This window comes from Antedon bifida, chromosome 10, assembly GCF_963402885.1.
Source record: "Antedon bifida chromosome 10, ecAntBifi1.1, whole genome shotgun sequence".
In the NCBI taxonomy this organism is placed as follows: domain Eukaryota; kingdom Metazoa; phylum Echinodermata; class Crinoidea; order Comatulida; family Antedonidae; genus Antedon; species Antedon bifida.
The window spans coordinates 20,935,221-20,961,365 of NC_136235.1; the positions used below are offsets into that span (position 1 = coordinate 20,935,221).

Here is a 26,145-nt window from a genome sequence, read left to right on the forward strand (position 1 = left end):
CCGAAAACTCTGCTACTTTTTCTGGATGTTTTACTTTATCGTTTTGATTTAGCTTTTTGCTTATTATATTTTGTATCTCCATTGAGATCCAGCCACTGATACCCACAGCATTGTCATTATTTTCAGTAATTTGCCTTTGGATTTATATATATATAAATTCCATTTCCTTTTATTTGATCACTAAAATCTATTTTTAAACTTTTAATAAAAGCCATATAGTTTTGTCTTTCCAAGCGACAACGATTGTGACCTGTATTATGTTATTGACTTTTACTGTCATAGGCCTAGTTTATTATGAACAAGATACCTACCTCATAGTGTAAACTATGCTTCTGATTTTTTTCGAACATCATATCCTGAGAGATACAAATTAAAATACAAGAAAATATTATATTACTAATTGAGAAAATAGATAAGCACTTATATTATAATAGTTGAAAATAAACATAATAGCTTTAGATTATGTTATATATCGGCAAACTTTTAGATTGAAAGCGAGATGATTTTTAAGATTGAAAAATGTAGAACTCATTATATCAAAACAGTTTTAAAAATTACTTCAAAGGTTACGTTACAGTAACTGATTGAAGAAAATTCATCTTTGAACTTCTTCTTTTATTTCGAATCTTTTCAAAAGACATAGAATAACAGACTGTAATTGTCCAGCAATCAGATTGTTAGTGGCAGTTGTTATTGATTTGAAAGTATCTAGCCTATACATTATGCTTAATTCTGAGATAGACGGACACAATGATTGTGTACCGTAATGCTTGGACGTTCCGCAATATAGGTAGATTTGATAATTATTTGCGACTATTTTTGCGACTATTATTGTTCCATAATTTTGTCTCTCAGCACGACAGAATTAAGGGGTTTCGAAGTAATTCGATTCATAGTGATATAATAATGTACTCTTCACTGTATACTATTAACATAAATAATTTCTTGTATAATAATAATTATTAGAATAAATATGTATAATTCAAAATATGTTAGTAATGTGTGTGAATATGTGAATTAATTTGTTTGCATTTTACTAACCTTTTCACCTTCCGATGACAATCGTGATTTCAAAAACTGAGCAATTTTATGCGGACGAGGAAGAAGGTTAAATGGTGGCGGCACGACCTTATCCATATCAAAATATTCTAACCAGAGCTTGGAGCGAGCAAACTTCCATTCAATGTCTGCATCACTCTAAAGATAAATACCAACAGTTAAGGCCAATTCACACATACGAGCGGTAACGGTACCGTTAATAAAACAATATAGAATCTATGAGCAGACGATGATAGGCTAAATCTAATCGACAAATTTGTGAAAGCCTTCATTAGGTAAAGCTCTGTCTACACTATCAAACTTTATATGACAAAAAAATGTGCTCATATATGGACATGCTGATGTCATATCAATACCGTATTTGGGCATATCACTACCATCACTAGTTTGATAGTGTAAACAGAGCTTAATACTAATATACCCAGCGAATCACTATGTGATCACCAACATAGTTAAATTACATTGTTTCCTTATTATAGCAACGAATACAAGATCAATTTAAAGTCTAGACTTAATTTGATTAATTATGAATAACATTTTTGATTGAGTCTACCAGCATTTTTTGTTATCAAATATTCTAATATCTTAGCATAACATAAACTATTATTTTCTTTATATTTGTAATATATTTGTTTTGTTTACATAATTCATTGCATTATTAGAGTTTAGTCAGGTTATATAAGCGTGTTAAAATGCATATTATCTTGTTCAAATTTAAAAATATCCTCATAGAGAAAGACATTCACCATCAGTTAAACTCTGTCTACACTAGTTTGAAAAAAAAGTGATCTGCTCAGATATGCTAGCGATATGCCCAAATATGGTAGTGATATGCCCAAATATGGTAGTGATATAACACCATGTCGATATGTGCACATAACATTTTTTGTCATATAACATTTTATATTGTAGACAGAGCTTTACTTTTATGTCACAATTTACATTCCTCTTCTTCAAAGTATAATAAAGTTACTATTGAATATGTAAGACGTTGTAAATGTAGAAAACAATAAAAAGAGCGTCTTTTTACCTAGCAAAGGCCAAACAAAATATATACCTTTGCACCAAAACATTCATGAGAAATTTGCGCCCCAAATGGTTTGTAATGATTTCATATCAAATTTTAGACGAATGTTGGCCATTTTTAGTCGCGTGCAGCACACTATGTCGGTCGGTTGGTCGGTCGGTCGGTCAGTTGGTTGGTCGGTCGGTCGGTAAACACTAACTTGAGCACGCGACTGCAGCCATGTATGGCCTTGTTCTCTATCTAAAGTGTACAGAAAATGACTCACCTCTATTTTAGCATACGTGTCACTCATCATCGCGATTAACAAATTCAGCAAAACTATAATGGATATCACGTGATAAGCTGAATACATAATAAAACCAGCAATGGATATAACGGAACTATCAATGCCGTTCCCGGTTAATGTGACGTCATCAACTATACCAAATAGAACCCAGAAGAGAGAACGAATACTACCATGAAGTCTGAAAAAGATAAAGTAGAATTAGAAATGTTTTGCTTTCACAGTTATGTGATGTGACGTAACAGATATTTTGTTGATAACGCTTGGTTCCCACTAGGACGCAATACAAGGACGTAACGCAACGTAAGTGAGTTGACCAATCACAAGCGATGGATTATTCGAACTGTCGCTTGTCATTGGTCAACATGCTTGCGTTGCGTTTACGTCCTTTCGTTGCGTCCTAGTGGGAACCAAGCTTAAGAAATTAGTTAGAGACAATGCACTTTTTATCTTGTTCTTTTTTTAGTAGCCTCAATTTAGTGTGTCTACCTTGATTTTTAAATGAAATACTAGTTTTGGTATAAAGAGTGGGTATACATGAAATCATTGCAAATGTTTGGTTCGCACTCGGACGTAACAAGGATGTAAGCGCAACGCAAGTGATTTGACCAATCACAAGCGGTGGATTATTCGAACTGTCGCTTGTCAGTGGTCAACATGCTTGCGTTGTGCTAAAGTCCTTGTGTTTAAGTCCTAAGTACGAGCCGAGCTTACTTACGTTATAAACCCTGATTTGTTATATCCATCGTAGAACCAATACAGCTGATTCATTCCGATAGAAAAGGCGAACCAAATAAACGCAAATATGATCAAAAAATACATAATATCGTAAACCATGTTTCCGATTGAAATCTTCTTCGGTCCGATATCACGTGACGTCACTGTTGTATATACCATTCTTATAAAAGTCATGAGTTTAGCAAAAGCAAAGCAAGACTCGGCGAAAAGAAGAGCCTCGGACCACTCTTGAGCCAACTCGTTGTCGTTTGTATCTCCAACCGGCTTCCTTTTCCTACTGGTGACCCCACCACCGCCGCCAGCATCGCTGGTACTGACCTCTGCTGTGTCACTGGCAGCGAAACATTCTTCATTTAAATCCACCATCATTTTTTCTAGGTTCTTAAGGAAAGACCAGTTTCCGTATTCATGTTCGGTAAAATAAGCTTGATCGCCTATTTCGGTACTATTTGCAGAACTGTTGAATGGACCCAACGTAAAATGCGGACCGGAGTTAGCCTGACAAGAACAACACATTGACAAATTATAATCAGTCAAATTACAATGCATTGACATAGTGAAATTAAAAGCAATGTTAAGCTCTGTCTACACTATCAAACTTTATGTGACAAACAAATGTAATGTGCTCATATATGGACACGATGATGTCATATCACTACCATACTTGGGTATATCACTACCATATTTGGGCACATCACACTTTTGTTTTTGTGTGGACAGAGCTTTATTACGGTTAATGAAAAACAAAAAATTGTATATCTGATAATGACTGGTAAATGATTATCGATTACCGATCAATAATCAATAGCTATTTAGTTATGGGATGGTATGGGTCAGTTGCCGCCAGCAGACACTATACTGTGGGATGTGTATTTTCCCAAGACATCATACTGTACGAGCATCGCATGATTTGAATAGGCCGCCCATAAAGCTCATAACAAATTAGCCAACAACAAGTTATACAATTTAAAAGTTGATTCAACGAAGTCACTCGTTCCGCTATGCACTACCGATCTTCAAGTGAATACCACTTTGCTCGTCCGCGTTCGTAAATATTACACTCGGTAAAAAGTATTCCGTTCGATCGATTGCACTGCAAATTAACCACTCTATGTGTGATATTTTGCACATACATTTCCTGGCTAGTTATACTGTGTATTAAACACGCTTTAATATTTTAACCGAATGGCTATTCACTCTATATACAATAGGCCTAGACCTATAGTTTACAATTAAATAGTCAACGGTGAAATAGTAGTAGTCTTTAGTATAGGGGTTTTTTGGGGGGTATTTTTCTATATTTGCTCTTATATTATCATTATATCAAAACGCACTTCTAATAAAACCTCGTTAAATGTAATTAGTTTATGAATTCAAAAGATTGTTTTAAAAGTAAACAGACAAGAGATTTACTTAAAGATGTACTGTCCCCCAAAGACTTTTAATAGGCCATTTTGTAGTGGCGGGGGGGGGGGGGGGTGGGTGCGGCAGGGCCTAAAAGTAGTGAAATGCTGAACTTAATTTGATGTCTAATTATCTTTTGCATTACAATTTGTGAAATTTATAGGGGGCCCAGGCCGGCTGAGACCCTTGAATCCGCCTCTGCGTATTAATGGTATCTCCTATTTGTGCAATGTTGTAGCATCATGAATCATTGTACACATTTTAATGTTACTATAGTATTTGTTACTGATATTTTATGAGGCAATGTAATTACACTGCACATGCAGTTGAATTAGCGCGTGAGCGAGTGTGTCTACTAAAAAATACCAAATTAATCTATCAATCAATTTTTATTCATGACAATAATGAACGACTCTTTCAGTTCTGAAAAAAAACGTTTTATAATAAATGTTCTAAGCCTAATCTAATTTAATCACTCGTTAATTTATAAAACTAACTTACTATTATACCGTATTTATTTGAATAAACGCCCACTTTACGCCTACCTTGAATAAACGCCTACCTACCTTGAAAAATATCCCACCCCCAGTAGAACATCATTTTTAATAAACGTCCCCCTCGAATAAGCGCCCCGGAGCCTTTATTTATTTTGTCGAATAAACGCTAACATGCATTATATACATTATATATTGTATTACAGCACATTTCTATTTGTTATAGGATTCATTGATTGACCAGGGACTACCAATAGTTCTGATACATTTTTGTTGTTGTATTTTTCATTTTAAAGGGGTATCTATTTGATTATACGCCTCCTCCGAATAAACGCCTCACTGTAATAATTTTGTGATAAATAGGCATATGTACTAGTATTCTACCAGTATAGTCAGAGTGTACTTCGAATCGTTCTAGTGCTGGATCCGAAAAATACATAAGACACTTTTTTTCTGTTTTAATCGGATAAATCGTCGTCTGTCCACGGAAAACCGGTCCACTATATCGGCCGATATTTGTGTGTGTTTAGTCTCTTGTCTTTATACGATGTTCATAGTAATAAAGATAAGTTTAAGTGATCCATTTATATTACCATGTCTGAACGCAACTACTAACTAGTATTGATTTAATGGATGTCAAAAACATTCCATAACCTTACGCTAAAAAATGTCTGTCTGACATTACTAATAGTTTATAACTTATTTCTCGTTGAAATCAATATCCATCACCCCTCCCTCACGTTTCTAGACCATTTCATATGAAAAAAATAAACCTTTGATGGCATACGAACGTCGGCACTATTGACTTTCATTTTTTTTATATTTATTATTTTAGTCCAATATTTGTTTTAAAAACAAAGCCTCCGTAGGCCCACTATAACAAAGTAATAAAATAAACAGATTAAAAAAAAAAAGAACATACAGTATTCAAATCATCTCATAATATCACAGCTTGGATAGCTTACACAATCAATGACAATAGCTTGTCGGAAAACGTTTCAACAGCTCGAAAAAAAATGACGCGGTATGCATAGGAGGCGGGCCGCGATATTTCTTTTCGTACATAAGTTAGGGACCCTCGTGAAACGTCACAAAATAAACATGAATATTCATTAGTCATATCCATATGGTGTGACGTAAGAATTGAGCTAATTACAATTCTCTAATGCAAACGCATGTGTCGAGCTTGTCGGAAAACGTCAACAGCTCGAAAAGAAATGAAGCGGTATGCGCGTAGGAGGCGGGGCCGCCCACCTATATATATATAGGCCTATGCTTTTTTCTGCCCCAACCAAAGTTGAAAATTAGATGATAATTTAGAATAAACTGATCACCTATTGTTATTGTTAGAACTTTGTTTTCTTACCTTAAGCCACGCGTCTGTTTGGATGCCAAGAAACAACCAATAAAGAGAAATTGCAAGAACGCTATAAATTGACGTTTTGAAGTATTTACGTACACCTTGTTTTGACATCAACGTAATCTCTTGCCACGTCAACGCTACGGAAGTAAACATTGTGAAATTAATACACCATCAAAAACATATCCATAACATCAATGACGCAATAGCTCACATAAATTTTATAGAGTAATAATAAATATAACGAGATTGAACCCCAGACACTTTGAAGTTATGAGAGTATAGATCATTACGCAATACATTTACGGTAGAGCTGTTGCAATAGGGAAGACTAAACTCGTCCAAAAACGTCATCAAACGGAAAAGAAATTTCACATTTAAAAGAAAATTAATGTTTGTACGCCCGCATGACAAAATGTTTAGACCTAATTTGTAATCTAAACATAATATAATCAACAAAACTAATATTATTAATATAGGGCCCGTTCAGATGGTTTAGTCATTTGCTCGGGTAGCCTAACTTGGTTTCATGGGTGAGAAGGTCAACTTACCCTGGCAAGTAACTAAGTAAGTAAACTAAAAATGTCTTTATAGCGCAATGTTCAACATAGCAGTGTATTATAGTATGGCAATATGAGATAGTAGAGTTACTTTGATAAAGTTGAAACTAATAATATGTTCCTGAATGGGCAAATATTGTTATTGATTTAGAAATACATTTGGTTTCGTCACAATCTAGTATCTAATACGTGTGAACTGAATCCATTCGCTAAAAAATGTCTTTATGGCACAATGTTCAACATAGCAGTGTATTATAGTATGGCAATATGAGATAGTAGAGTTACTTGAAGCTAATAATATGTTCGTTTTACAGTAGGCCTAATTATCAGAATAATACGATTAAAAACTCAATTATAGTCTCAATTTGTTTAGCCGATTAGGTTTTATTGTCTTCACAGATTTACCAATTTATTTTTTTCTTTCAAATCATAGTAGGCCTACTTGCCGTTAATAGTTGTATTATACCGTAAAGATTCAAGATTCAAGAAATTGTATTGGTCCACTTTAAAATGTTAATAAAGAGGAAAATTAATCATATTGCAAAACTATACAATAATTATGCAAGATACAAAAAATAATAATGATAAAATAAAAATAATATTATATTCAATTCTATAATCAATTAAATGGGAATTTAGAAAAAATAATATGAAGCAACATGTACAGTACTATAATACACTTTGTCTGGGTTACAGACGGTTTTCACTTAATATTAGTAAAAAGAATGCACATATGGCGTTTCATACGTTTACTACGAGAGATGTATTTCCAGACAAAAATTGAAACGTCGACTGGTGGACTATCATAAAAAAGACAATAAATACAGACTTAGAGCAAGTCTATAATAAACTAAGCAGTATATAATGTTCTAACAGCGGTGTGTATAACCGGATTCAATATAATAAGTAAATAGAAAAACCTATACATTTAAGTTCAAAGACTTACGTTGAATAACTATATTTAATATCATTTTTGTATTAAATTTAATGACAGTTAATAATTTATTACTTTCACATTTACCAAGAAAATCCTTTACATTTAGCAGAAAACATTTTTCTCTCTCGTGTATCAAGCAAGCTAGGACGGTAGTAATTTACGATTCAAACTGAACATAGGGGAACTTCATAATCAAACCATTATTCACTTAGACAGTTTATTATATATCAATAGATTTAGAAAAAAAAATCTAGGTCTAAGGGCATCAAAAATTCTTTTTAGTTTGAATCGATTACCTTACGGTAACGGAGCCGGTGTATGATAATAATGCACAGGTCCGTGAATATTGTGCAGGTATCTCCGCCGCGTTTATCGGCGTCATCTATAATATCAAAAGATATATATTATATGCCCGCTACAGAAACACCACGGAGCTACCATAATGTGATGGCAGAGTAAGCGCGGATCGCATAAAAAAACTCAAACAATATCCTCCGAAGGCTCAACTTACGTGTAGTAACTTTCTTTTTTAATCACTTCATTTGTTTGTGTTTTGATGTTTTAAACTATTTTATATATATAATCATAGAGAAATAAGTTAAGTAACTAAATTCTCTATGGTATAACTGGCAAACGAAAGTTGAATTTCCAGTTTATGGACCAATAAATCTCGAATCTTTAACTATCTATGAAATAAAAATCATTACAAAACGTCACAAATCTTCCAGCCAATTCACGGTACTGTATCTATTTCCGAAGTATAATATGAATATTTGGTAATATAACATCACATGTGTTTCACATGTAGTGATATAAATGAGATGCTGTATTACCAAATATTCCTATGATACTTCGGAAAAAGATTGTATGTGGCGATACAGCACTGCGGATCGGGTGAAACTTCAACGTTGGTACACGAACGTGTGCGTGAAAGTTTAGTTCCTGGCCTTTGTGGATAATATAGATTTTCATTTTCAAAGTGTGTATCTTTACCTTTCATTTTAAACTAGTTTTTTTTATTTTAATGAAGACATGGCGTAAAGATTGATTCATACGTATGAATAGCAAAAGTGATTCATACGTATGAATAGCAAATGTGATTCAGACAATCTTTTAAAACCGAACATCAAGAACATTATGGAGCGATGGTACACGTTCGTATTAAAAACGCCTAACTGTGCTGCAACGTTAATGATTTTTAAATACTTGTTTAATCACACTATTGGAATTTTATGTAAAATATTTAAATGAATTTTAAAAATCGGGTCAATTTAAATTCACTGCATTTTTTACAGTTGCAGATGGATTATGTATATTATTTTTAAATATTCCACGGATTTTCTTTATTTAGATTGCTAAACTTCATTCAAATAGTGTAGACTTATCGTATCGTAAAACCTGAAAATAATTGTATTTAGTTTAGAATAGTGCTAATATAAATATGAAATGTAATATTCCTGCTTTCAAAATTAATGTTATATTAAACTCTCTTAGGCCTAAGATATGGAAATCAGTATAAACTAGTTAAACAGTTGACCAGACAGACTGTTACCCATTTGGGTGTCATTTGACGTGTCAACGTCGATATCACCATCCATGGCTTGATAGGCCCACTGCATGCTCTGGTGAGACTCCACTTGATGTTACACAGGCGACTTTAATTATAACTTTGTCTGACAAAACGGACAGTTTATGGAAAGCACCAAATGATTTATCTTAAATCCGATTTAATTGTCAATAATGTTCTAACTCCATTAAGTAGATACAAATTAGTTAAAGTTACGCGTGATATGACGAAACACCATAACAAAAAAGTTGTAAAAGTTAAGTTTTAAAAATAGTAATATCTATCTTTCTAATGTGTTTTGTAGGAATTCGAGTCCATATATCTAAGTCGATAAAGTGAAATCTGAATAATAGCAAAAAGAAATGTGTTGATATGATATATTTCAATTTTGAGCAATGTGTCTCTTTTAAAGATGTTATTTGTATCGTATTTCTAATTAGAAACTTAGTATATCATGAATTTTGACATGAACACTATTGATATAAGAAAGAAAATACGTAGAATCTGTAATACAAATCGTTTGATATTAACAAATATAGCAAATATTATTTTTAAATAGAAATATATTATATATATAAAGTAATTTCAGGACAAAGGACAAATTATATTTTTTTAAATATACATATTGTAGGTTACTTTACTTTTGATTTTTGCATCAAGATAACTTTATAAACATAGGCCTGTAAGTCTTTATTCCTATTTTATGAAATTACCAATCAAATAGGTTTTCGTACATTAAATGTAAAAAGTTTAATAGGCATATATTTTAATTTCTGTCCACGATTCGAGTGGCATTGCAAACCATAGCGACAATATCGACAATCCTTGACCATTGTTCTGGTCGTAGAACTTGGCTAAGCAGTTAACACTGGAGGGCCATGCGTTTTACTTATGGCTCCTGTGCACTTAAAAGAACTCTGGCCCGATTGATTCCAATATGGATGAAAATGCAGTAGGCCTAGACTTATATTTGATTCCAATATGGATGAAAATAAACTAAACTTATGTTTGATTCCAATATGGATGAAAATGAACTAAACTTATATTTTGAATAGAGAAAAAAGCTACTCACCTAAGACCCATAAAAAAACCAGAAACATTGTTAATCCTAGAGGTCTCATTAAAGTATGGTCTGCGACCGGCGGAATACCATCTACCTCATCCTCCTCCTCAGTAGTGACATTAGATAGTAGTAATAGAGCTGCATTTCTAGTTAAAGTCAGTCGACAGAAAATTGAATCGAGGACCAAAATACTTAGAAACGTTAGTTCTGAAGCGATTGTACAGAGGTATTTTATATACGGGATATGTAACATCTGAGCAACTTTCGAAGTTGGCGCGAAAGTGTAAGCAATGCAGACTATAGGATAGAAAAAGAATATGCCAGCAAGGAATAGGTAATAGTTGAGTTGAGAAGTCTGTTTATTTAATCCTCGATACCACATCTGCTGAAGGTACTGTTGACAATGTGGATGGGAAACAAACTGAAAAACAAAATAAATAGTGTATTTTCTTTATATTTATAGTAATGTAGACACTAATTTGTTCTTGAGCTATGGAGAATTTTGTACTCTGTATTCTTTTTTCCGAAATAAAAGATGAAATGAAATGATATGAAATTACATGAAAGCATCTTCAATAATTATGTTCTATATTGTTTGAAAGTTGGTATAGCGAACATCAATCTAATGATATAACACGTGTATAGTTCTGAAATGCTTCGATCGGCATCATGAGGAGTATTCTACCAATATAGGACTTTACCTTAATTATGATAACTTATTATGTTTGTAGTACCATAATCAATGTTTCTATATTCATGAATATTATATTTGGAATAGGACGTTTTTTTCAGTTTGTTGACTGTATTTCACAAGTAATTTAATAACATAAAACTCTGTCTACACTATCAAACTTTATGTGAAAACCAAAAATGTGATGTGCCCATATATGACCATGATTATGTCATATCACTACCATATTTGGGCATATCACTACCATATTTCGGCACATTACATTTTTTGTCACATAAAGTTTGATAGTGTAGACAGAGCTTAACTCTATTCTACAAATTATTTTCTATCTATTGAAGTCTATGAACCAAAACGTTTATTCAGTAGTAATTAAAATTGGTACCTGTTTTTGTTCATATTTTATTGCCATTTGAACTCGATGTGGATATTGTAATAATCCTTGTTGTGGAACAGAACCCTTAGCGTTTTTATTGTAGCTAAATATAATAACTTGTTCTTCTTCACTTCGTATGTGATCTAAAATGCTAGCCGCGTAGTCTGCGCATTGTTCTGCTAGACTTTCAAATGCGTCACCAAATTCCGCCCTTTCTACGCTTAGCTTTCTCAGCCTCTTGCTCATGCGAAAAGCTACTGAAAAAGGGTCACCCTCTGAGCATGTCAGTGATATGTATGCGGGATTGGCCCGGGCGCGATATAGATGTAATACTGCTAATGAGCTGTCAAGATTGTAGGCCTCCGTTTCCAGTATAGATGTAGGATTTTTTATCGTAGCTCCATACTTTAGTAAAAGTTTGATAGTGTGATAGCGATCTCTCTGCGCAGCAAGAACAAGTGGTGTTATTATTGGATGGTATTTACCGTCCTTTGAGTGACAGTTCAAACAGTCCTGAAAAAACACAATAAAGTAGATAAGACCATTAAATATATTTGCGTTTAATTTCTTAATGAACTGCAATATAGATCATCTAAAATAAAGCAATGTACCGGTACATCGGCATGTATTGCGTGTGTGTTCAAATATTTCTAGGCTTGATATCCACTAATTAAATCATCCACTAACAATTATTCTAAATTGCAAATTTAAAAAACTTACAATTAAACAAAGTGCACTGCTACCAGAGTATTGACCTTTAGTGCATTAGGCCTATTCGGTAGATTATTATACAACAATAAATGTTTATTGGATGGTGAGAATATTTCATGGGTTGACAGATTGATTGTTCTATCAAACGTGGCGCAGCCGAGTTAATAAACAATTTTTCAACGAATGAAATATTATCTCTGTTCAACGAATACAAAATATTTATTATTTATTTTATAACACACCTGTAAATTATTTTTATATTATATAACACGGGCCTAGTCTTAGACTTTTGTAGTTAACCCAGGCTAGACCTACTGCCGTCTGCCTTCCTTCATAGACTATAATAGGCCTACAGAAAATCTCAAGAGAAAATGATCCATAGAATGATACGACTATCGCATTTTTCCAACAGCCATTAAGTCGCGTGCTACAATGAATAGTGATACCGGACCGACAGACAGACCGACAGACCGTTTCTTTTGTTACACATTTCATTATATCAACAACATTATGTGTGTGCTGTTAGATTTATCTCTGAATTGCATATAATAATATTTAATGTAGCGTAAAAAGCAATATTCAATTAACTTAATGATCATGTGCTTAATTAAAATACGTTTGCTTCTACCATCAATTGTAATTAAACACACACACTAGTCGTATGCATTTAGAAATGCAAGGGTGTTTTGGTAATAATGCTCACAGACCATTTTATTTTTACAATTTCCTAAAATGGTTCTGCACCAACGAATATGTTGTTAATGTTTTCATGTTCAGAACACTCGCATAATACTCGCACGTCCCGCCAAAAAAATGTATCATTACTACAAAAACACACTAAAATGCAATTTACTCACCAGCTGTTCAGTTTTCGTTATAAATTCGCAGATAAGTTTAATACCAGATTGGAATTCTGCATCGACTGATCGCAGTAGAGCATCGCCTATTTCAAATCCATTTTCTAGCAATAGTTCTAAAGAACCTGTAATTTAAAATTCAATAAAGTGATTAAATTGCTTTAGATCCTATATTTGAACGTTAATAACAATTTATGGTGTAAATAGTTGATATGCAACACTAAGTAATGTTTATATACGTCAAATGTTACAAAAGGATAAAACCGATTTTATTGTTTTTAAAAAATGATCGCATTGCCGCTAAAATGTTGCTCCACAAAAGGGCTCTTTTGTTTTTATTATACTGATATTGACAATAAAAAATAAATAAATTGGGTTGATTAAATATAACATTTTGACGGACGGACAAAAATGAAATGAGAATGAATGACGCATTTCAATACAATACATTGGTTACATTGTAATGGTTTTTACTCATTTGGTGTCCTCAGAGTTTGGTATTTCGTAAAATACTTTACCAACCAAAACTAAAATGATATTAGATTGACGAAATATTGATTGGAATTATTTTAGAGCATACCACTCAGCACACTGACATAATCAACGTCTAAATGTCGAAGCAGGAGGGTGACACTCTACCACTTAACATACACGAATGTACCTTATCTTTCAAAATCAACATACACGGTATATGAGATTAATCCATTATTAAAACAAACTTAACTGATATTTTTATCAGCATGCGGCCTAAAGCACAATCATTAAAGTGTAATAGAATAAATCTTCGATGTGTCAAGATACTCATAATACGTCAGTTCATATTTAATAGACTCACCACAGCCGTGAATATCCTGATTGTTTTCCGTTATAACTTAAACAACAACATATTTAAAGCATAGTGAGGCTGATGAGGAGGTGGGGAGGGGGAGGGGGTCGTTACATTTATGGCAGTACTATGTGAATGGTGGGGCTATGTATGACGTACGGACGGTTTTTATCCAATTTAGAACAGAAACCTATGATAGAATGCATTTCCGTACCACCCTCCGTAACAGGTTCCGCATACGTGTTTCAAGTAATGTTCTCATGCAATTTGGCTTATGGTCCCTTTAGAACCGTGTGTTATACAATTTGACTGTATTACTACTATTTTGTTTACAGTTAAAAAAGATTCAATCATTACGCTATTAAGATCATTTACTTTCACTTTTACTATAATTTCACTCACATACAATATTATAGATAGAAGCAAAATGACACTCGATATGCGTTTGATCCTTATGAAAATACGTCACCAAACTTATAAACGCGTTTGCACTAATCAGAATGACATACATTGTATTATTATAACAACACGTTGGTTGACGCAAACGCGTTGTTAGTTAGCGTGTGCGTTTAATCCTTATGGAAATACGTTACCAAACTTATAAACGCGTTTTCTATAATCAGAATAACATACATGGTATTATTGTAATCTCACGTCGGTTGACGCAAACGCGTTGTTAATTAACGTGTCGGTAGACCTCAAATTGAACATTGATAGGCCGTTATATGTTGATGTATCAATATTTGTCCTTGGGAAATCGATCATTCCATCTCTACATACATTTAACTTTTGAATTTTAATCTAGTTGGGAAGCCTTCTGGGAATTGAAATAGTATGTAATATTCATCGACAACTTATCTCATCGGAAACATAACGGTGTCAAATATACGTATTATTCCAGCAATGTGATGACCTAAAAATAGTCTCCATTATGGAAGAAAAAAACCTGTCGTAAACATCATGATGTAAGGCTTGTAAAATATGCCTGTATACATATTATGCATACTTTAATTATTAATACTGAAAATATTATAATCATTATACAAATAAAAAGGAAAATTACAATCTGTTCGTCGGAGTTTTTTTCATATAGGCCTATTGAGAGATTATTTAGAGGTTGAATAGTGGCGGTAGAAAAATGTACTTATTTAATTTATTCTCTTTATTTTCAAAAATATACAAAAATACAGACATGTGTATAGCTATACTTTCTCGCACAGTTTACATATTCGTCAAAAATAGAAGAAACCGTAGGCCTACATTTTCTCTGAAATCAGATATTTTTTGTACTTTTTGCAAATAAATTAGTTTAGGAACCGCTCTATTAGTTGCAACATTAAGTCAAATTGTAACACATCAGATCGTTGAAGTTCATGTTTAATTCTGCACGTATATCATTTTCTTCAGAGGTTACAAGATCAAGCCCACATATGCCCGTTTAAATGCAATTCAAATCATATAACTTTTACCATTATTAATAGACAGCGAGTTCACATTTAATTGATGCTGTATCGGTACAGTTTCAGAATAACCTGTTCTTCAAATCAGTTGTTTTTTTTTCTGACATTTGCTAGATAAGTGATGAGAGAGAGTAACAAATGAGTATGAGAATTTTTGAGCGTAACAATTTGTCACGTGTCACCTGTTTAAACGACAATATAACTTCATGAAGAATTATACAGGGTGTTTTCACATGTTGTATTGCATGGCCTCTTTGATGGCGAGCGAGCAGTTATTACGGTCGATGAGTACAATGCAAAAATAGGCAATCAATTTGACTACGTCATGTCAGAAACAATTTTGTCGGATTTAAGAGCGGGATTTTTGTTTGAATATTCATAAACATGGTCTGTAATAATTCTTTTTATACCATTTATTTGATTAAAATGTTGATATTGATGTGAATGATTTAATAAGCCTAAGATGTTTTGATTTTTGGATCAGACCATTCTGATAAAAGGATAATGGTGATGATCATAATGATAAGAAATGGTGACGAAAAATTAAAATAGATTAAAACAAATAAAATACATGTTCCACTTTAGTCTAGCGGCGATTTGGCTTAATATATTGATAAAAAGAAAAGCAATTTGGCCTAAATGGCGTGTCATACTTGAGCTGGCCAAGGGCCCGCTGTAAAAATAGAAAGAATCACTTGTAGTTCTATTATAGTTAATCTACTGAATCGTGTTTTGTACATTTTGAAAAATGGATCACATCGAATCTTGAAAATGGTCTCGGAAACATGTTGTTGGTTCTACCCACTAATACGCAACGCAGGGACGTTTATAGCGCAACTCAACCGAATTGACCAATGACAAGCGACAGTTCTTATAATCCATCGTTTTTTATTCACCTTCTTACGTACTTGCGTTGCGTCCTAGTGGGAATCAAGCTTTAGAACCAAATAGCCTAATGCTGTACTGTATTCCTCGATAGAGAATTTTAGTAAAGGGTCAATTACTGACTCATAAAAACACTTGCATTGTTTACAACTATAATAGATAGATAGGTTAGTTGTATTTTACATGTTTCTTATACGTAAATACAGACATTTCAGTCATGTTGAAGCTACTCTTCAAGGCCATTCAATTGAACATTATGTTTATTTTGTCCTGTTGCCACGACAAATCAATCTACAATCAAGTTATTTTTTAGCTGTTTGTAGTTCAAATAAATAGTAAATTAATACATTCATGTTTGCCTTGTCAATCTGATAAAATCGAATAATTTAATGTCACGTTTCTCTTGTGTTTATGATTCATTTTAGAAATGCAATTAGAGGTTCGTTCAGTGTTTGGTTTAAGTTGAATCAAAGATGTCTTGTGTTGTAACTCAACTAGTTCTTCTACGTTTTAGAAAGGAATAGGCCTAGTAATATTATAAGTAAAAGAAATAAGTTAATTTGCATTTTTTGCAGCTAATTTGTTCTTGAGCTAAGGAACATGTTGTACTCTGTATTATTTTTTCCGAAATAAAAGATGAAATTAAATGAATACCGTGCTCTAAGATTATGCCTAAATCTGAGACAGGACGTCAATTAGAACACTTTGTGGTAGCCTACTAACCGTTTTGGATACCTCTTGTTTGTGGCAGCCCAAGTAATATGAAATAAATATACGTATACGTCGCAACATAAATCAAGTATTTATTGATACAATAACTATCATTAGTATAAAGGTTCATCTGTATCTGTGTATAGTATTCATAATTTTGAATGTTATGAATAATAACTATTATGAAACTGTTTTTCTTCCGAACCGCATCACTTTTGTAAAATGCTTGAATCAACAACGTACATACTTAATTACCATAATCTCCTCGTAATTACACTGTTTTATTATACAATCTGGTTGAAACCAAGTTCATTAACAGGACTGAAAGTACAATATTGATTTATAAGATGATATGATATAGAAGAATGATCAAAATAAACAACTGACAATTCAAGCGGAAAATAGATGTACTCGTAAAGCACGAGAGCAGAAAATTAAACTGTAGTAAACCAGGCGATAAATTTGAAGAAGTTTAAAAGTACTAACTTGTACAGTGTTAGTTTTAGAATTTTAGAAGACGACACTGATATTTGTTGCAGGAACTTCCAACAATCGATATGCTATTAATATCTAATTCATTTTCTTTCAGTGTTTTTATAGAGTGCTGTAGAATAGAATACTTACTTCGTTCGACATAATAATCATTCACATTCTATGCAAATTAAATATTAATTGTTTTAATCCGCAGAGATTAGAATTCAATTTTTTGATAATTGGTAAGATACATTTATATATATATATCATCTTTATCGTTTCAAATTAATTAATTAAATTTCAGTATATCACCGGGCGGTTTAGAATTAATGTTCTTTGCCTCTTGTGTTTATATATATATATATATATATATATATATATATATCCATGTGGGAGCGAGTGTGTGTCCTTTTAAGTTTGCATCATCTGGTGCATGTTTCTGAGCGCTTTCAGTGCAGAATGTCTTTTCGACTCGACAGCTGCGTAGCCGCAAAAGATACAATGTTTGTTACCTGTGCACATAATCCCTATACATATTATTTAATTTTTTTATGGAATTTTGAACATCCTAACAGCGTTCCATGTTGATTTTTTAAACATTACATATTTTATTTTGAATACAGTTTCCGTGTTTTTTAGTTAGTGTAAATATTTGTCTCTTTCTATAATCTTTTTGATGTGTGCGCGTAATCAGGTACAATATATTTAAATGTTTTAACTTTAGGCATAATTAAGCTATCTCTCCCTTCTACTATCTGCCAATATTGACTCCTCCATTTTGATTTAATACGAATTGTAACTTTTTTTAAACCAAACTATAATTGGCGCACATCCATTAAATGTTATCTTTTTGTAAGTCTTTGTCGACGAAACATGATATATTTTAGTAATAATTGAGCGTATTGAAATTGATGTCTCTTGGCCGTACTAATGATTGTCACCTGACATGTGTTCGTAAAATACCATTATATTACATGCAGGCATTCTACTAATGAAAATTATCTTGTCAATGTCCATTATATTCATGTGAGTGATTTACCACGTCATATAAATATAAAGATGTTCATGTCGTATAAAACGTATGTGAATTACAGGTTGGTGTTGGTTTGTGATTGCGTTAGTTGATGTTGGTTTGTGGTTGTGTGTGGAATTGTCGGTGGTTAGTTCCCAGAAATGTACTAATTGGTTGGTTATCAGTAATTTGTTGATTTTTTTACCGTCGGTAGTTGATCCTTGGTTGGTACGTTACTTGGTTGGTACGTTGGTTGGTACGTTACTTGGTTGATACGTTGGTTGGTACGTTACTTGGTTGGTACGTTGGTTGGTACGTTACTGGTTGGTACGTTAATGGTTGGTACGTTGGTTGTTTGGTTGTTTGGTTGGTTAGTTGGTTGATTGGTACGTTATTTGGTTGGTACATTGATTGGTTGTTTGGTTCGATCATCCGTCGGTACTTGGTTGTACGTTAGTTAGTTGGTTGGTTCCTCAATCGGTAGTTTTTTTATGAGTTGATTGATTGGTTTGTCTCTTTTGATTTATTGGTGGAGATTGAGCAACGTTTTGCTTCATTATCCTCAATAATTTCAATATATTTCAATTATGGTTATTTTCTTAAGGTTTTTTTTAAACAAATTCTGATATCCGAAAGTATATACAAAATGTATAGTATTGAGTGCGGGCAAACCCACACAAAGGTCCTGATAGGGCCTGAATCTAGTACGGTAAGTAAGTTAGTGCCGTTTCTGCAACCTCTCAACCGCACAATCCAATCAATTGCTGCTTTACATGTATGATGATGTAATAAATATATGAATTTATATTCAAACAACTCGCTAACATAACCCACGTGTTAAGTGCCAATCTCTAGTATGCTGTATAATAGAGCAATAATAGGAATGTTTATTATGAAAAGAGTCGGCAATTTGTATTGAATTGATTGTGGTCCCGAGGCTATGACGAGAGAGATGAAAATTGTGAACGGTTAGATATACATCTTTATACGGAACTTCATAGCCAGAGGCAGAACATGTTATAAAATTTGCATAATCATGTAGTTTAGCGTGTTTCGACTGATTACACTTATACGTTATTCGCTGTGAAATATAGTTTATTATATTAGTATTGCATGTCATAATGCCTGTGTACATAGCCCCTTATTGATGGTCATATTTACCCGAAATCCTCTTTAATGTGTACGTATAAATTCACTCAATGAGTTGCACTTCTGCTGTCGAATTAAATGCATATTTATTTTAATATATACGGTAATACAAAGCGATCTGTTCATACCAGTTGAATATGTGTTTCCATTTTGACTGGTGTTTTTAATTGATAATGATTTGCTTAGTTGATTACACGAATGATAGTCTACCAGCATGTTGTGGGTATGAACCGCATTCATGTCGTCCTCTTTTCAATTATGTATCATCATCAAAAGAGAATAAACCAAGCAGGCCTGGACGACCAAGCATACATCCAATTTCCAATTCAATTTTTGGCATCATGCGCGTTTCGTTTACGCGAATTACTCGTCCTGGGGTGACGCGTTCAAATCTATTTCTACTTCTAATTTTAAACGAGTCAGTGGACCATTAGATTTGGGAGAAATGTAATATCCCCGATCGTAATGAAAATAGACTTGTAATAGCTGTGTCATCATGTATTTTAGCAACATTTCACTTTTAATAGCAGTACTGTAGCATTCTAATTACGTCGAGAAGGATGACTTCCCCAGAAACATTAGTTATCCTGGGTAATGTATCAACATGGTACTTAATCCTAAGTCACTTGATACCATAATTTGTTTTAATTCTACATGGAGTACGCCACTTGAACTAATCTAATAAGGTATTTGATTGCATATTCGTAGAGGCATCTAACTTTCCTCAATTAATTCTGCCGCCGGGAAAATATCGCTACTAGAGATCCCCCTTCCCTACTTCCGCCATCTAAAAAGGGCAATAATTACTGCTCCTTGAATTGTTGGTGTGAACTAATTCCAGCTTGTGAGTGACAAAATATTTCGTTGTTTTGAATGTGTGGAACTACAGTATTCCGTATACCAAAATAAAGTTGGTAATCGGTAAGTAGGTATACTTACTATTTTTACAATACAAACTTTAGTTATTGGGCGCCGTAGCCGCCACGTGACTTAATTTTTTTTATACAATTGTTTAAAAATTATATTATTAAAATAAAGTTCTTTTATAAAATATTTATCTGATAAATAATTCATTGATTGACCAAAATACTGGTAGCAGTACGGCGCCTATATGCATAATATTAGCGGTAAAATTGTTTAAAAGTTATTTTGACAAAATTCACCGCCATCCCTTTACTGCAGAGCAGTATGAACAGTCGAATTCAATATATTGAAACAATTAATATTTGTTGCGCTATTTGTGTAGGAGATTCTTAAATCGATTACCGTTTCCTCAGCGATAGACACCGTAGAAACAGTATGGTATGTGAACACACATTAATAAACGGTATTTCTGATTTAATTCAATTTTAATACATAAAGCTCTGTCAACACTATCAAACTTTATGTGACAAAAAGGTGATGTGCTCATAATATGGACATGATTTTGTCATATCACTACCATATTTGGGCATATCATCACACTGTTTTTGTCAAACTAGTTTGGTAGTGTTAGACAGGGCTTAACATCTTTTGGGCACAAAGTTGTTTTAAAACCACGCATTATAGTATCCAATATGGCGATATAAGAGGAACGAGGTCAAAGTTAAGTACGTGTTTGTTATATATCGGTTTAAATTGGATTGAAATACAATTGGAAACAATTGAAAATGGAAAAAAAATCCGATAAAACTAGACGTATAGTCTGGACGAGTGATGAAGAATGTCTTTTCGCATTTTCTTTATTAGTCGCGTGGACGCGACTCTATAGTTCACTATGTCGGTCGGTCTGTCTGTCGGTCTGTCGGCCTGTCTGTCGGTCTGTCGGTCTGTCTGTCGGTCCGGTATCACTATGCATTGTAGCACGCGACTTAATGGCTGTTGGCCTTGTTATTTATTGATTTACTATAGGCCTACCGGTACCTCAGTGCTTTTAATATCCTTTTGTTTAAATGTAACATAATAAAACATACAAAGTTAAACAACTTGAATATTATTATTATTATTATTGATATTTTGTGTTAACACTTTACCACAATCTGTTGTTGACTCACAAACAAACTTAAGTAAATTTGGTAATTTTTTTTTTTTTTTATTATTCTTTTTTTTTTTTAAATTAGATTAGTTCAGGGGAAGGTCGCTTAATTAGCCCTTAGCCTTAACAGCTATATGGCTATCTTCCTTCTCCAAACTTTTGTAGATAAAAATAATAAAAGTTAACAAGATAAAATATACATTGGAAATAGGCCTACTGCGGATTTGTAATGTCTATGATTCTTTTATCATATATAATATAAACTGTTGAAAGTAATTGTGTTAAATGGTGAGGGACTCATAGTTTTAAATACATTATTTCGCAATAATTATGCTATAGATTGAGCTTTCAAGGCAAATCTACATATTTTATATACAGTATACTTACTGATACGCACTTAAGCGTGTTGGCCTGAATGTTAAGGGATAATAAAACTGCTGTTTAGTTAATACTAAGCTGTGTGTATTTCCGCATATGGTGGTAATGGTATCATTTCATTGCAGAATAATTACAATAATTTATATGAATATCAAAACATACTATTCATAAAACAGATTTAGATACGGGTAATAACTGGATAATTATGAAAAACATATTTAATATATATTATATGATATATATACTGTATATGTTATCTGTATTTTCAAAGACAATATTTACAATACCTGAGCTAGATTTTTGAATACAAGCTGGATGTGTCATTCTTGATGTTGAAGGTATAAAATGACATGCACTTACCTCTACAATTATATAACTATTTATATTTATGCCGTAATTGCGGTTCATTTCTTTTAACTTAATTTATGTACAAATCAGGCTCATATATTTCACTCCATTATAATTGTCAATTCTCATACCGTAAGTAATCTGCCGATTCTCGTCTAGCGACAATATTCATTCGTGCAGCATTGTATCTGCTTAAGGCAACAGGTTCATACCATAGGTGGGATTCGAACCAAGAACTACCGATTGGAATGCTGAAGCACTAACAAATTAGCCGAACAACTGGCTGGCAGAAAAGTGTTGACATTATAAAGCATTTAAAGAAGGGCTAATTTGAATTTTTATTTCACCTTATTTATGGCCCAATCAAGGGGCCCTCGTGATGAGTTATGAACAGTGTGTATACTAGTACAACGGGGTATCCTCCTACTCGTCTCGAAAGATGTACTAGGTTCTTTAGTGCACATGAGCCAGACTGGACCTAAATAGTTCTTATCTGATATATAGTATTCGGTATCCCATATGGGAAGAACATTGCTGTAAAAGAAACGATGGTGCATGCATGTTTATTGTGGCTAAAACATGATACCGAGTGTGTATGTCGAGTGCAATGATCCCATACAGTTGCGTAACGGCTATGATGAGCGCTCACTGGCTAAACCCACGGGACCCTGAGCTCATGGGGGAGGAAAAAACAGGCATTAAAAAAGGCTAAAAACGCCCGCGAGGCCTCTAGCGTTGGAGGGCCACTTATGGTTCCTAGTCCAGGGGCCTCAGGCCTCTGCGTTACGCCACTGATCCCATCGCGGTACGTTTTGTTCGATCATTTACGATATTCGGTGTGGCAATGAATTAAAGACATGTTTCTGTTCAAGGTAATAGGATATTAAACGTTAAAAGTCTGAGTATAATCGTGTTTTCATATGATATTTTGAAATATTAACGTCTATTAATAGTACCTGTACATGCATATTAATACTGATTAACCTTATAGTGTACTTTACTGGTATTGTTTCACGTTTTTCCTTATACCAATTAAATTTCATATAACGGTCGTTAATTTCAGATTAGATCATGTAACTAGTAACGTTAGAAAGATCCGACACCTTTCCGATTATTGGAATTAATAATTGAATTTCCCAATTAATGCTCAAATATAGAAATCGAACATAAAAAGTATAAGAACTTAAAGATTGTACTCGTAGTTGTCCCAAGATAGACCAAACAAGTTTTGAACTAATTAACTAAAGCTTTGTCTACACTATCAAACTTTATGTAACAAAAAATGTGATGTGCCCATTATGGACATGATGATGTCATATCACGATCATATGTGGGCATATCACTGCCATATTTGGGCACATCGACGTAAAAAAATATGAGAGAACGTGAAACAATACTTGAATAATAGAATACCAGCATGATGCTTGGTTCCCGACGGAATGAAGGACGTAGACGTAACACAAGGACGTAGACGTAACACGTCTTTTAAAGTTGCAGGCGGAAAAATATGGAATGACTTGCCAGCAGATATAAAACATTCACCCACGATTATGTCCTTTAAAGCTAGATACAGATCTCATTTCTTTTCATATCATTTAACTTCCAGTTAATATTTTTTGTTGCTTTTATTATTAATTGTAATTGTATAAGATTTAAATTTGTATCCGTTTTTGTCGACAGGACCACAATGCAAAACAAGTTTATTTCTACTTGATTGTGTATTATCCTGTATAAATATGTTGTTAAATAAAATAAATAAATAAATAAACACACGGACGTAGACGCAACGCAAGCGAGATTACCAATGGCAAGCGAAAGTTCGATGATCCATCGCGTTATGATTGGACAACTCGCTTGCGTTGCGCTTACGTTTGGGAACAAAGCTTTAGTGAATATGGAATATATGTTTACTCTCGGATGTGGATGACATACCTCATGATTGATATAATAAAATAACCACTATCATGCACTTCGATTAAACAACCTTCAAAAACATATTAAAAGGATAAATAATGTGTGCAATTTCAACAATATTAGATATTTTTTATATAACCCCATAGATCATTTTCCAAGGCTCAAATAATATAATTAACTTCTTGTTTATTCAATATACTACGAAAATTAATAATAGACCAGCACTTAATTTGGCAACAAGAGTAGGCCTATAGGAAAAACAAACAAAAAATGCTATAGGAGTACGAAATATAATATTATAATTGAGTCATTGTTGAAGAGGAGCAATAAATAGCTTGATATAATGGGATTTTTATACACGGCGTATCCACCAATCATCTCGTTAAGGAATTTAATTCTAAAGACTATTTTGTGTTGAAGGTACAATGTAGTTTGTAAGATAGCATAAAACCAAATAACAATGATAAAATAAATATCGAAACGTTGAATCATGGCTTGCCTCTCGTTATTTGGAGTTAGTTTTATGCTATGTTATTTAAACATAATCAGTGCATCTATTAGTTTGTAAGGAAATTCTTCTACTCTCTAATCAAAAGAGTTTTAAATGAATGCCAGTGGGTGGAGTGGAGTAGTTCTCATAATGCAATGGAAAGGAGTAGCAATTGTTGCCTAGTTGCTGGGGTGGTATAAATAATTTTCTGTGGTGGAATGGAAAAGAGTTTAAATTGTTGCCTGGTGGAATGGAAGTGAGTGTTCAATGTATTATCTAGTTACTGAAGTGGGCCACTCTCTGTGATGGAAGAAGTTTTAAATAATTGACGAGTTGCTTGGCTAGAATAGTTCTCTGTAATGATAGACTGTAGGATAGAATACTGTTTCGTATTATTCGACAGGGAAAATGGTAGACAAGTGTCAATTCATTTCCTTTTTTATAAAAATGAGGAGACGATACTTACTTTTATTTCCAGAGTCAATTGCAACATCAATGGCTGTTCTCTCATCTTCATCGACACAATTCTTGTTAAAATCACCGAAGCTTGTGAGTACATAATTTATACCATCCACTTCCCCAGTTTTTACGGCTTCGAAGAACAAATTCTCTACGTCGGTTAACATTATAACAAAAGTTGTAGAGTTGATTACATATCAATCCAAAATCAAACACAGCAAAATCAGACACATACATCGAAATTTAGGAGTGCGTATTATTCAACCTTGTTTAAATTTGGTATAGTAACGACCATATGCATATATGTATTTAATAATCTATGCTATCAAACTATTACATGTCGTAGAATTACATTCAAATGGTATCACGGCAGCAGCGTTTGACTTGTGCGTCCATTCCGATTGGCTACTCGTTGCAAACTAACTCGTTTTTCTCGCTTACATCGTTCAGCCGTGGGAACTCATTTTGTCACGTGGTACTTATTGCAGAATGTACCTGAAATATACAGGCGGCACACCGTGAATTGAAATTAGCTATACGCATGTATATTATCTATAGTTATGTTTATGTATTATATATTTATTTTATTGAAATTTAACACAATTCTTTACAATATGGTCATGTTAGAATATATAACATAAATGGCTATAGTTATATGAAACGTTCATCCAGTCGATTTTAGTCGCTTGCTTGTTTTGTGAATAAGAGAGAAGAAGAATAGTAAGACTAGGTTAGAAAGAACGTGGCAAAACAGACTCTAAAATAATCTTATCATTTGTTAAAGATGTTAGAAAAAAAAAACTCGAAATTTTCCAATTCGGTATTTTAAATCTTGCAATATTTGTATGTTTTATATTATTTTTAATGTAGGCATATTTCATAATTATGTATTTCTTATGTT

General features: G+C 33.2%; 1 protein-coding gene across 1 annotated transcript; it reads right to left on the minus strand.

The window, feature by feature from the left end:
• Nucleotides 1-1,017: 1,017 nt before the first annotated feature.
• On the minus strand, nucleotides 1,018-25,452 carry LOC144854532 (short transient receptor potential channel 3-like). The gene is made up of 8 exons (XM_078712480.1): nucleotides 25,252-25,452; nucleotides 13,125-13,249; nucleotides 11,566-12,069; nucleotides 10,502-10,913; nucleotides 6,372-6,505; nucleotides 3,088-3,605; nucleotides 2,352-2,550; nucleotides 1,018-1,197 (listed from the first exon to the last, which is right to left on the minus strand). Exons 1-8 carry the CDS (start codon nucleotides 25,409-25,411, stop codon nucleotides 1,018-1,020), a joined length of 2,232 nt encoding a protein of 743 aa, XP_078568606.1. The 5' UTR covers nucleotides 25,412-25,452.
• Between the last annotated feature and the right edge of the window lie 693 nt (nucleotides 25,453-26,145).